Source organism: Oncorhynchus kisutch, linkage group LG11, assembly GCF_002021735.2.
Source record: "Oncorhynchus kisutch isolate 150728-3 linkage group LG11, Okis_V2, whole genome shotgun sequence".
Classification (NCBI taxonomy): domain Eukaryota; kingdom Metazoa; phylum Chordata; class Actinopteri; order Salmoniformes; family Salmonidae; genus Oncorhynchus; species Oncorhynchus kisutch.
Window position 1 is genome coordinate 14,783,423 of NC_034184.2, and position 14,838 is coordinate 14,798,260.

At 40.9% G+C, this 14,838-nt stretch overlaps 1 protein-coding gene across 1 annotated transcript in view; it reads left to right on the forward strand.

Moving 5' to 3' along the window:
* The first annotated feature begins 208 nt into the window (after window positions 1-208).
* Window positions 209-14,838, forward strand: part of LOC109898925 (mono-ADP ribosylhydrolase 2) — a 722,140-nt gene continuing 707,510 nt past the window's right edge. Inside the window, exons 1-2 of the mRNA XM_031836489.1 lie at window positions 209-218; window positions 896-1,012. Of these exons, the coding sequence (XP_031692349.1) occupies window positions 209-218; window positions 896-1,012 (127 nt within the window). The remainder of the gene's footprint in view (window positions 219-895; window positions 1,013-14,838) is intronic.

The following is a 14,838-nucleotide window of genomic DNA, read 5'->3' on the forward strand; positions in this document are numbered from 1 at the left end:
TACCAGTCGACTGCATTTGCTGCACTGTTACTGCAGTTTCAAAACTGCATGTGTGACTACTCTGTGGAGGCATTATGAAATTCAAACAGTAGCTCATTTATTTCTTGCTGAGCCTATTTCTGTCAATATTTACTAGCAGCAGGGGCCTCTTGCTTCTGTGGTCAAATAACACTAGCAACATGTGCAACAGACCCATAAGCTACTGATAATGCATGAGGGTAAAGAGATGTGGAGAGTGAACTTTTTTGGCGTATCTGAGGCAGAAAGAGGACTCATACATACATCAGTACACACTTTGCAGCTAGCTGACTTACGTCTCTTTGGCTGACCATGTTTGTGTTTTAGTGAGATTAACATCAGCGGGTGGTTTTCAATGGGTTATGGAAGCTGTATTGGTTTAGTGTAATTCAAATCTGACCTCATGGCGACTTAACTGTGTAAGGTGACATGACACATGGCTGCTACTAGCCCACCACAGCTGACTAGTGCAACACAACTAACTAGCTAGCACACAACAGATAACTAACTAGCTCAATACAGCTAACTAGCTAGCGCAACACAGTTAACTAACTAGCACACCACATCTAACTAGCTAGCACACAACAGCTAAATCAAATCAAATCAAATGTTATTTGTCACATACACATGGTTAGCAGATGTTAATGCGAGAGTAGCGAAATGCTTGTGCTTCTAGTTCCGACAATGCAGTAATAACCAACAAGTAATCTAACTAACAATTCCAAAACTACTGTCTTATACACACAAGTGTAAGGGGATAAAGAATATGTACATAAAGATATATGAATGAGTGATGGTACAGAGCTAACTAGCTAGCACACCACAGCCCACTTAGTAGGACTAACACGTATGTGTCTTTCTGTCTCTGTGTTTTCAGTTGACGGCTGCATACACAAAGCGGCAGGCTCCTGTCTGTATGAAGAATGCATCACACTCAACGGCTGTGAAACCGGCAATGCCAAGATCACCTGTGGCTACGACCTACCGGCTAAATGTGAGTACCGTTTAATCCATTATTATCCCTGTTCCAATTTTCCCTGCCATGGGTGCTGTTTTGATGCTACATCCTACACTATGCTGCATTTGTGTCCTTTACAATACCTGCAATGAATATGGTTAATTCTATATGGTGTATACCAGCTCTTTCTATATGATCCCTACACATTGAACATGATCCCCAAGAAACATGTCGCTGAACATGTGAAACGTTGGGACATGATGATGCTTCTATGCATTACAGCCAATCGGATCATTGTAACAACATGACTGCCAACCTAATTATCACGACACCACCCACCCACTAGCTACAAGATCCCAGTTAACATACCCACCCCATAGGAACAATTGGTTGCAATGATATCCAGTGTATCCCTTCTGTAAGACATTGTTGCCAGTGATGTCTGCAACATTACATAATGACTACACTGACATTGTGAATCACCCCACTGCCTCACTGCATACTGAATTACATTGGGGACATTTGAGTCATTTTAGGATGAATCCTATCAATCAGCCCATCGAGTTTACAGCTGCTTGCACACTTTATTTATTTATTTTTGGATATAGAACGACAGTTCCATCATCATTTATTAGTAGTGATTGGCCATTACTGATGAATGGGCTCTTATTATTAACAGAGTCATTATCATTATGATGGGTAGGTGCTTGTTCTACGCCCTGTTGGAGGTTCCATCTGTACACAAAGTCTGCATCCCAAATGGCACACTATTCCCCTTTACAGTGCACATTGGCTCTGGTCAAACACTGCACTATATATGGAATAGGGTGCCATCTGCAAACAAAGAATGGCATTAAGGGAAACATTTGGTAGTAACTTGATTGATATTTTATCCTTGATTTATCCAGTTAACGGTTCACATAACTCTCCTCTTGGTGAGTTATGGAGATCGTCATTCCATAGAAGGCTGCCGTTGTTTTAGGCTTTTTCAGGGAAGGAGGTATATAACATACATTTGTCTGCGAGTGTGTGTGTGTGTGAGAGAGAGAGAGAGAGAGAGAGAGAGAGAGAGAGAGAGAGAGAGAGAGAGAGAGAGAGAGAGAGAGAGAGAGAGAGAGAGAGAGAGAGAGAGAGAGAGAGAGAGAGAGAGAGAGAGAGAGAGATAGTAATCTGGTAATGGATGAAGAGGTGTGTCTGTGGACACATCTGGATTGGGGGAGTGATAAGGGTGATAGATGACCATGGGTAATTATTTGTAATGCACCTGCCACACTTAAAAAGGTGCCACAAACATAGGTGGAATTATATGGTTGTGTTAGGGTTAGGGTTTATAGTGTGGAAAACAAGTGTCTTTTGCTTTGGTACAGTTCTGTCAAACTGTATTAAACATCCCAGTGGTAGTGTCATTTCCCTGAATAGTTTCTGTAAGACAGAGAGATGGATGCCTCCCAAATTGCACCCTATTCTATATATAGTGTACTACTTTTGACCAGAGCCCTATAAGCCCTGGTTGAAAGTAGTGCCCTATAAAGGGAATAAGGTGGCATTTGGGACTGACCCAGAAAAAGGACCCAGAGAGCCTGTGAAATTAGAAGAGGGTTGGAAGCAAATGAAAGTTGTGGAGAAATTGGTTTGTGTTTAATGTGTCTTAAAGCTGTCAAACAAGCCAAGCAGATAAACCAATGAGTCATGCAGGATGATAGACAGACAGGTGGTTCCATTGATTGCTATGGAAAATACATGTGCACACACGGTCTGTTCCATTTTCTGCTATGGCAACACTGCCTGACACTTCCATAACAATTTAATAACATATGTCAAATGTCATAGTTTAATAACTTACTATGTCACGATATCACAAACAATATCGGGCTGTGGACACATCTTCTGTAGGGGAGAGTGGTTTAAGTGTTTGACATTCAGCATCACTCCATCAAGGGAAATATAGCATTCTTTCAAACAAAGATATCTAGATATATTTCAGGATGTTGTGTATCCCTAGAAATAATCAGAATTCATGTAAACATTACAGTTTTGAAAACATAGCTTGTCCAACAAAAGTGGTATCTTGGCACAATTTATCTTGCGGGAAAGGGGAATTTAGGCCACCTACACATTTCTGTACTGAATGAAATATTACCACCACCTCTTTAAAACCATATCTATCTGTATTTCCCAAACACAATTCAACACAATCACACTTGTTTTTTTTGTTGTCTTTTAATTATTTTAAGCATATTTTAACACAGGCTTAACAGCTAACAAACACTTTGTACTTTTTAAAATACAGGCCCTGTTGTTACCTCATATCCCAGCGATAATGCCTTGCATTATGCCTGGGAAGAAAACAACTCCTACAGTGCATTCAGAGAGTATTTAGACCCCTTTACTTTTGCCATATTTGTTATGTTACATTCAAAGATGGATTAAATCGTTTTTTCCCCCTCATCAATATACATACAATATCCCATAATGACAAAGCAAAAAACTGGTTTTTACTAATTGTATCATATGTATATAAAAATAAAAACTGAAATATCACATTTACATAAGAATTCAGACCCTTTACTCAGTACTTTGTTGAAGCACCTTTGGCAGTGATTACAGCCTTAAGTGTTCTTGGGTATGACGCTACAAGCTTGGCACTAGAGGTTTTTCTACACCGATACCGATTATTGGAGGACCAAAAAAAGCCCATATTGATTAATCGGCCAATTTCGTTTATTTATTTGTAATAATGACAATTACAAAAATACTGAATGAACACTTATTTTAACTTAATGTAATACATCAATAAAAATCAATTTAGCCTCAAATAAATAATGAAACATGTTCAATTTGGTTTAAATAATGCAAAAACAAAGTGTTGGAGAAGTAAAAGTGAAATATGTGCCATGTAAAAAAGCTAACGTTTAAGTTCCTTGCTCAGAACATGACAACATATGAAAGTTGGTAGTTCCTTTTAACATGAGACTTCAATATTCCAAGGTAAGAGGTTTTAGGTTGTAGTTAATATAGTATTGATAGGACTATTTCTCTCTATACCATTTGTATTTCATATACCTTTGACTATTGGATGTTCTTATAGGCACTATAGTATTGCCAGTGTAATAGTTTAGCTTCCGTTCCTCTCCTCGCCCCTACCTGGGCTCGAACCAGGAACACATCGAAAACAGCCACACTCTAAGCCGCGTTACCCATCGCTACACAAAGCTGCGGCCCTTGCAGAGCAAGGGGAATAACTACTCCAAGTCTCAGAGCGAGTGACGTTTGAAACACTATTAGCGCGCACCCCGCTAACTAGCTAGCCATTTCACATTGGCTACACCAGCCATTAGGCTGATAGGCTTGAAGTCATAAACAGTGGTGTGCTTGCGAAGAGCTGCTGGCAAAACGCACGAAAGTGCTGTTTGAAGGAATGCTTACGAGCCTGCTGGTGCCTACCATCGAATCAGTCAGACTGCTCTATCAAATCATAGACTTCATTATAACATAATACACAGAAATACGAGCCTTTGGTCATTAATATGGTCGAATCCAGAAACTATAATTTCGAAAACAAAACGTTTATTATTTCAGTTAAATACGGAACCATTCTGTATTTTATCTAACGGGTGGCAACCCTAAGTCTAAATATTCTTGTTACATTGTACAACCTTCAATGTTATGTCATAATTACATACAATTCTGGCAAATTAGTTCGCAATGAGCCAGCCTGTCCAAACTGTTGCATATACCCTGACTCTGCGTGCAATGAACGCAAGAGAAGTGACACCATTTCACCTGGTTAATATTGCCTGCTAACCTGGATTTATTTTAGCTAAATATGCAGGTTTAAAAATACACTGCTCAAAAAAATAAAGGGAACACTTAAACAACACAATGTAACTCCAAGTCAATAACACTTCTGTGAAATCAAGCAGTCCACTTAGGAAGCAACACTGATTGACAATAAATGTCACATGCTGTTGTGCAAATGGAATAGACAACAGGTGGAAATTATAGGCAATTAGCAAGACACCCCCAATAAAGGAGTGGTTCTGCAGGTGGTGACCACAGACCACTTCTCAGTTCCTATGCTTCCTGGCTGATGTTTTGGTCACTTTTGAATGCTGGCGGTGTTTTCACTCTAGTGGTAGCATGAGACGGAGTCTACAACCCACACAAGTGGCTCAGGTAGTGCAGCTCATCCAGGATGGCACATCAATGCGAGCTGTGGCAAGAAGGTTTGGTGTGTCTGTCAGCGTAGTGTCCAGAGCATGGAGGCGCTACCAGGAGACAGGCCAGTACATCAGGAGATGTGGAGGAGGCCGTAGGAGGGCAACAACCCAGCAGCAGGACCGCTACCTCCGCCTTTGTACAAGGAGGAGCAGGAGGAGCACTGCCAGAGCCCTGCAAAATGACCTCCAGCAGGCCACAAATGTGCATGTGTCTGCTCAAACGGTAAGAAACAGACTCCATGAGGGTGGTATGAGGGCCCGACATCCACAGGTGGGGGTTGTGCGTACATCCCAACACTGTGCAGGACGTTTGGCATTTGCCAGAGAACACCAAGATTGGCAAATTCGCTACGTGCGCCCTGTGCTCTTCACAGATGAAAGCAGGTTCACACTGAGCACATCTGACAGATGTGACAGAGTCTGGAGACGCCGTGGAGAACGTTCTACTGCCTGCAACATCCTCCAGCATGACTGGTTTGGCGGTGGGTCAGTCATGGTGTGGGGTGGCATTTCTTTGGGGGGCCGCACAGCTCTCCATATGCTCGCCAGAGGTAGCTCGCCAGAGATGAGATCCTCAGACCCCTTGTGAGACCATTTGCTTGGCCCTGGGTTCCTCCTAATGCAAGACAATGCTAGACCTCATGTGGCTGGAGTGTGTCAGCAGTTCCTGCAAGAGGAAGGCATTGATGCTATGGACTGGCCCGTCTGTTCCCCAGACCTGAATCCAATTGAGGACATCATGTCTCGCTCCATAACACCAATGCCACCTTGCACCACAGACTGTCCAGGAGTTGGCGGATGCTTTAGTCCAGGTCTGGGAGGAGATCCCTCAGGAGCATGCCCAGGCGTTGTAGGGAGGTCATACAGGCACGTGCCTAATCACTACTGAGCCTAATTTTGACTTGTTATAAAGACATTACATCAAAGTTGGATCAGCCTGTAGTGTGGTTTTCCACTTTAATTTTGAGTATGACTCCAAATCCAGACCTCCATGGGTTGATAAATTTGATTTCCATTGATCATTTTTGTGTGATTTTGTTGTCAGCACACTCAACTATGTAAAGAAAAAACTATTTAATAAGAATATTTCATTCATTCAGATCTAGGATGTGTTATTTTAGTGTTCCCTTAATTTTTTTGAACAGTGTATATACTTCTGTGTATTGATTTTAAGAAAGGCATTGGTGTTTTTGGTTAGGTACAGTCGTCCAACGATTGTGCTTTTCTCGCAAATGTGCTTTTGTTAAGTCATCCCCCAGCGTTGCATCGATTATATGCAACGCAGGACACGCTAGATAAACTAGTAATATCATCAACCATGTGCAATTCTGACTAGTGGTTGTTTGATTGTTTTTTATAAGATACGTTTACTGCTAGCTAGCAACTTACTTTGGCTTCTACTGCAATCGTGTAACAGGCAGTCTCCTTGTGGAGTGCAACGAGAGGCAGGTGTTTATAGCTTTGGACTAGTTAACTGTAAGGTTGCAAGATTGGTTCCCCGAGCTGACAAGATGAAAATATGTCGTTCTGCCCCTGAAGAAGGCAGTTAACCCACCGTTCCTAGGCCGTCATTGAAAATAACAACGTGTTCTTAACTGACTTGCCTAGTTAAATAAAGGTATATAAAAAATATATAAAAAATATAAAAAATGACCTATATCCCATTGTTATGAAAACTTGAAATCGGCCCTAATTAATCGGCCATTCCGATTAATCAGTCGACCTGTACTTGGCACACCTGTATAAGTGGAGTTTCTCCCATTCTTCTCTACAGATCCTCTCAAGCTCTGTCAGGTTTGATGGGGAGTGTTGCTGCACAGCTATTTTCAGGTCTCTCCAGAGATCTCAGATTGGGTTCACGTCCCGGCTCTGGCTGGGCAACTCAATATTTATATTATTCAGATATTCAGAGATTTGTCCTGAAGCCACTCCTGCATTGTCTTGGCTGTGTGCCTAGGGTTGTTGTTCTGTTGGAAGGTGAACCTTCGCCCCAGTGTGAGGTCCTGAGCACTCTGGAGCAGGTTTTCATCAAGGATCTCTCTGTATCTTGCTCCGTTCATCTTTCCCTCAACCCTGACTAGTCTCCCAGTCCCTGCTGCTGAAAAACATCCCCACAGCATGATGCTGCCACCACCATGCTTCACAGTAGGCATGGTGCCAGGTTTCCTCCAGATGTGACGCTTATCATTCAGGCCAAAACTTCAATCTTGTTTCTCATGGACTGAGAGGCTTTAGGTGCCTTTTGGCAAACTCCAAGCGGGCTTTCGTGTGCCTTTTACTGAGGAGTGGCTTCCGTGTGGCCACTCTACCATAATGTCCTGATTGGTGGAGTGCTGCAGGGATTGTTGTCCTTCTGGAAGGTTCTCCCATCTCCCAGAGGATCTCTGGAGCTCTGTCAGAGTGACCATCGGGTTCTTGGTCACCTCCCTGACCAAGACCCTTCTCCCCCGATTACTCGTGGTGGTTCCAAACTTATTTCATTTAAGAATGATGGAGGCAGCTGTGTTCTTGGGGACATTCAGTGCTGCAGAAATGTTTTGTTTCCCTTCCCTCAATCTGTGTTTCGACACAATCCTGTCTCGGATCTCTACGGACAATTCCTTCATTTTTGCTCTGACATGCACTGTCAACTGTGGGACCTTATATAGATAGGTGTGTGCCTTTCCAAATCATGTCCAATCTATTTAATTTACCACAGGTGGACTCCAAACAACTTGTAGAAACATCTCAAAGATGATCAATGGAAACAGGATGCACCTGAGCTCTATTTCGAGTCTCATAGCAAAGGGTCTGAATACTTATGTAAATAAGGTATTTCTGTTTTTTATTTTTAATACATTTGCAAAAATGTATAAAAACAAATGTTTTTGCTTTGTCATTATGGGGTACTGTGTGTAGATTGCTGAGATTTTTTTATTTAATCAATTTTAGAATAAGGCTGTAATGTAACAAAATGTGGAAAAAGTCAAGGGCTCTGAATACTTTGCGAATTAACTTTATATTTGTTAGTACAGTGTCCAGTAGAGGTTGGTGTTTTGAAGCAGCTTGGAATCGAGAAAACACCGGAACCACGGCGAAATCAGTGGAATCTTGGATTTTGCAACACACGGTTTGAAAAAGCAATGTGATCAAACGAAGCTTTGGACATCATTGATGACGCAATTCTGATAAAGTGATCCACACATCGGCACACTGCTTCGAAGTTAGCTGCTTAGTGATTTTGACACATGCCTCGGAGCTCCGGTATCAAACGTAACATCACTAGATATTTCTGTTTAAAGGGAGGAGAGTGTCAAGTGCCTCGGTGTGTGAGCATTTCTTGGAAAAACGCAACTAAATAAGTAAACATGTTTATCACGGACACACTACGGCTCTGTGGGCAGCAACACAACAACATGCTTTAGCTTGTTATGTTCTCTGTAAAATACCTATAATTGTGTGGTTTCCCTCTTCTGACCCTATGACTAAAAAAGACCAGCTGTATTCTAATCTTCAATCTATATCTAAAATGCCTGTAGCTATATGGCCTTCCTCTCCAAACTCTTCACAGAAAAACCTGCGTTTTGTGTCCTCTGTTTTGACTCTTTCTTCCCCATCATCAAGGCCATAACACGGCCCTAACACGGTCCTAACATGGTCCTAACATGGTCCTAACATTGTCCTAACATGGTCCTAACACGGTCCTAACATGGTCCTAACATGATCATAACACGGTCCTAACATGGTCCTAACACGGTCCTAACATGGTCCTAACACGGCCCAAACACGGCCCTAACATGATCCTAACACGGTCCTAACATGGTCATAACATGGTCCTAACATTGTCCTAACATGGTCCTAACACGGTCCTAACATGGTCCTAACATGGTCATAACACGGTCTTAACATGGTCCTAACACGGTCCTAACACGGTCCTAACACGGCCCAAACACGGCCCTAACACAGTCCTCACATGGCCCTAACATGGTCCTAACACGGTCCTAACATGGTCCTAACACGGCCCTAACACGGCCCTAACATGGTCCTAACACGGCCCTAACACTGTCCTAACACGGCCGTAATAGGGTCCTAACACGGCCTTAAGATGGTCCTAACACGGCCCTAACATGGTCCTAACATGGTCCTAACACGGCCCTAACACGGCCCAAACACTGTCCTAAAACAGCCGTAATAGGGTCCTAACACGGCCTTAAGATGGTCCTAGCAAAGCCTTAATACATAGTAATACATAGAGTGATGGCTACATCAAGTAACTCACGCAAGCAGTAAAATCTGATTTAGAAACAGATAGAAATACACCTTATGGAACAGCTGGACTGTGAAGAGTTGCACACACACAGGTACAGACACTTAAGGCAGCCCCCTTCACCTCTCAGAGGGGTTGGGTTAAATGTGGAAGACACATTTCAGTTGAATGCATTCAGTTATACAACTGACTAGGTTTCCCAATTCCCCCTTCATTTCCCTTAATACGGTCCTAACACAGTCCTAACACAGCCTTAATATGGTCCCAACACTGTCCTAAAACAGTCCTAATGCGCTCCTAAAGCGGTCCTAACACATCCTTAATGCGGTCCTAACACGCTCTTAAAGCGGTCCTAACACAGTCCTAACTTCGGTCCTAAAGCCGTCCTAACACAGTCCTAACACATTCCTAACACAGTCCTAACACAGTCCTCTCTTAAAGCGGTCCTAACACAGTCTAACACAGTCCTAACACGGTCCTAAAGCTGTCCTAACACATTCCTAACACAGTCCTAACACGGTCCTAACACGCTCCTAAAGCGGTCCTAACATGGTCCCTCTCCACCATGGTGAGTGTGGCCTGCCACCACTACCCCAGGTCCCTGACAGGAGAGTCCAGGATTAGCATTAATGGCTGTTAATTAACTGAATGCATTCAACTGAAACGTGTCTTCTGCATTTCTGTGAATCAGAGAGGTGCGGGGGGCTGCCTTAATCGACATCCACGGGAACAGTGTGTTAAGCCTTGCTCATGGGCAGAATGACAGATTTTTACCTTGTCCGCTTGGGGGTTTGATCCAGCAACCTTCCCAGACAGGTGTGTGCCTTTCCAAATCATGTCCAATCAATTGAATTTACCACAGGTGGACTCCAATCAAGTCGTTGAAACATCTCAAGGATGATCAATGGAAACAGGATGCACCTGAGCTCAATTTTGAGTCTCGTAGCAAAGGGTCTGAATATTTATGTAAGTATGGTATTTAAAAAAATATATATATTTTTTTTTTAATGTGCAAACATTTCTAAAAACTTGTTTTCACTTTGTCATTATGGGGTATTGTGTGTAGATGAATGAGGAATCGTTTTTATTTAATACATTTTATTGAATAAGGCTGTAACGTAACAAAAATGTGGAAAAGGTCAATATGAATATGAGTTTGGAATGCATCAGAAAAAAGAGAACAGCAAATTGATTGAAATAAGTCTTGTCAGTTAGTTTTCTCTTCAATACAACACTTCTCTGCTGCTAAACACACCCCAAAAAATTATATTTATTTTGTTCCTCTTGTTCTCATCGCAGTCATCCTTACTATTTTCATTGTTGACTGCTCTTGGAAATTGACAGCTTTTTTGACTTCACTCTATCTTCCTTCTTTCTGTCTGTGAATGCTAGGCTTTATCTAAATAACTTTCATCTATGGTTCCTTCCCAAATGGCACATTATTCCCTATATAATGCACTACTTTTCACCAGAACCATGTTCCCTGTTTGAAAGTAGTGCACTATGTAAGAAATAGGGTTCAATTTGGAGCTTAGCCTCTATCTGAAGTCTCTATCAGAATTCTTTCAGACGTTCATATTATTTTCTTTTTTTGTAATGAATTGTCCTTGTGTGACTTAATATTTGTTGTCCTCTGCCTACGCAGCCATTGTGAGCCTGTCTCTATTGAGTGTTCTGTGCTCATTTGATCAATTCATAAGAACCTCACAAAACATTTTCGTTCCCCTCACAAAATGAACAAAACAGTTACAATGCCGAAGACAAACAGTGGTACAAAGGTTTGTATTAAGTTTCATTTTGATTTGCTGGCAATCAACATTTCCTCATTTGTTTTGATTGACATGAGATCTTCTCATGCTTTGCTCAGCATGGTTTGTATTTCCTGCTTTGCCCCTTTTTACACACACACACACACACACACACACACACACACACACACACACACACACACACACACACACACACACACACACACACACACACACACACACACACACACAAAATAGTAATCAAAATAAAATCCTACATCTGTAGAAAATTTGCATGGAATATTTGGATTTGGCATGTGGTGTTTAGTTCAAGGCTTGCCTACGTGTGTACATATAAAGGATTTAGACTCTCTAGTTTTTCATACAAACACACAATTATGTACTCTCCCCCTGGTTAATGTAAATGAAGTGGACTTATTGAAATTGAAATGGTGCTAATTCAAAGACATTTGCCTTTTCATCATTCTCACTTACTAATGAGGTGAAAGTTGTCAACCCCAGAAAATATGGAAATTCACTTTATTCATTTCTCCTTTGAATATGAATGTTTTTACTTGTGTATATTTCATAAACTATTTGATTTGAAGTTGTTAGTGATGCTGGATTTGCCTAATGATTAAAACAGATACTGTTGGGGTAATTGAAACATGGGCTGGGTTCGCTATCAGCCTGTGTGGTGTATACAGAGGCCATATTTCGACAGTCAGACCTCTATGGAAGAGTCATATATCCATGGAAATCGGGTCAAAGTCACACTAACTCTCCATAAGTATGAGACTCTAAGCTAATATATCCACCGTCCACTATGTCATTCTGGAAAATGCTTCACTGCAGATGAATCATTTGGGTAAACAACCACACAGAATCCCAACATACATCATATCATGTTCCTTAGTATCACACAATATAATCAGGTAGTGTTTGGGAACACATCAGAGTCAAACTTCAACATAACAGAATGATGTCATGGCTGCCACGGCGGCAGTGTGATTGTGAGTGTGGGGTGCTGGTATGTTAATATTTGTACAGTACCAGTCAAAAGTTTGGACACACCTGCTCATTCAAGGGTTTTTCTTTATTTTTTACTATTTTCTACATTGTAGAATAATAGTGAAGACATCAAAACTATGAAATAACACATATGGAATCATGTAGTAACCAAAAAGGTGTTAATCAAATCAAAGTATATTTTTGATTTTTGATTCTTCAAAGTAGTCACCCTTTGCCTTAATGACAGCTCTGCACACTCTTGGCATTCTCTCAACCAGCTTCATGAGGTAGTCACCTGGAATGTCAAATAAAATAAAATTGTATTTGTCACATACACATGGTTACCAGATGTTAATGCGAGTGTAGCGAAATGCTTGTGCTTCTAGTTCCGACAATGCAGTAATAACCAACAAGTAATCTAGCTAACAATTCCAAAACTACTACCTTATAGACAAGTGCAAGGGGATAAAGAATATGTACATAAAGATATATGAGTGAGTGATGGTACAGAGCGGCATAGGCAAGATACAGTAGATGGTATTGAGTGCAGTATATACATATGAGATGAGTATGTAAACAAAGTGGCATAGTTAAAGTGGCTAGTTATACATGTATTACATAAAGATGCAGTCGATGATATAGAGTACAGTATATACATATACATATGAGATGAATAATGTAGGGTATGTAAACATTATATTAGGTAGCATTGTTTAAAGTGGCTAGTGATATATTTCCCATCATTTCCCATCAATTCCCATTATTAAAGTGGCTGGAGTTGAGTCAGTGTGTTGGCAGCAGCCACTCAATGTTAGTGGTGGCTGTTTAACAGTTCTGTTTAACAGAATGTATTTCAATTAACAGGTGTGCTTTGTTCAAATTGAATTTGTGGAATTTATTTCCTTCTTAATGCATTTGAGACAATCAGTTGTGTTGTGACAAAAGACCAAGTCCATATTATGCCAAGAACAGTTCAAATAAGCAAAGAGAAATGACAGTCCATCGTTACTTTAAGACATGATGGTCAGTCAATGAGGAAAATTTCAAGAAATTTGAAATTATATTCAACTGCAGTCACAAAAACCATCAAGGCCTATGATGAAACTGGCTCTAATGAGGACCGCCACAGGAAAGGAAGACCCAGAGTTACATCTGCTGCAGAGTAGAAGTTCATTAGAGTTAACTGAACCTCAGATTGCAGCCCATATAAATGCTTCACAGAGTACAAGTAACAGACACAGCTCAACATCAACTGTTCAGAGGAGACCGCATGAATCAGGCCTCCATGGTCGAATTGCTGCAAAGAAAACCACTACTAAAGGACATTAATAATAAGAAGAGATTTGCTTTGGCCAAGAAACATGAGCATTAGACAAGTGGAAATGTGTCCTTTGGTCTGATGAGTCCAGGTGACTACCACATGAAGCTAGTTGAAAGAATGCAAAGCTGTCATCAAGGCAAAGGGTAGCTTAAGAATCTAAAATATATTTTTACACTTTTTTGTTTACTACATGATTCCATATGTGTTATTTCATAGTATTGATGTCTTCACTATTATTCTACAATGTAAAAAAAAAAAAAATCAGCTGAATGAGTAGCTGTGTCCAAACTTTTGACTGGTACTGTATGTAGTCGCCAAAGTTCCGGAAAACCTCTTTAATTGAGTTTTCCAGAGTATCTTTGGCTCTCCCTCCCCCAAGGCACATACACATAGCAGAGTTCTTCTCTCCTGTCTCAGGGTGCTGATATGAGCAAGTCCAAATAACCACAGACCCTTTCTTTCACTAAGTGAAGGTTTAAGGTAGAATAGTGCTGCTCTACCATATCCGAGTTCTATGAGATGAAATACATTCCGTAGTTGTGTTGAAAGGAGTTGGGAATTATCTCCATTTAACTGAGCAGGTCTAGACTATTATCTTAGTAGTGAATATGACTCAATAGGACTTCTCTCAAACAGCTTCTAACCTCTAACCTGGTTGTTCTCAAGTACAGTATCTGTTGTATTTTCGCTGTATAGTACTTTGTAGTTTCATATAGTCCCTTTGAAAGCATCATGAAAGAGTATTCTTTCTGTCAAAGGTATGTTGAGAGAGAGAGAGAAACAGAGAGAGAGAAAAAAACAGAGATATATAGAGAATAACAGAGATATATAGAAAGTAACAGAGAGAGAGAGAAACAGAGAGAGATACAGAGAGAACAAGATTATTCTTCTCATCAAATGTAAATCTCTCCAACCAACTGGCATCAGGCACAGATCACAATCTGTCAAGGGCACAGGTAAATGATATCACTTTAGCTAATATGGAAATGATAAGAAAAGGAGGGAAGGCACCACTGGTAAAGCAATAAGAAATAAAATGCTTCCTCATGTCTGGACAAAGACTTGGTTTGCATCCCAAATGGCAACATATTCCTTATATAGTGCACTACTTTTGACCAGGGCTCATAGGGGTACACTTTGCAGGGCAGGGGGGGGGGGGTGTCTTAAAGGAATGAGTTTGCCCCTCAGTGTTAGTAGCTCAAAGTAATGATGTGAAATCCTAGTTGTTCTTGTTTGTAAGCTTTGACGCTGAGCAAATTGAAAATGGAAATGACAACTATAAAACCTGGCCATTGATGAGGTTGTTTTTTTTCTAT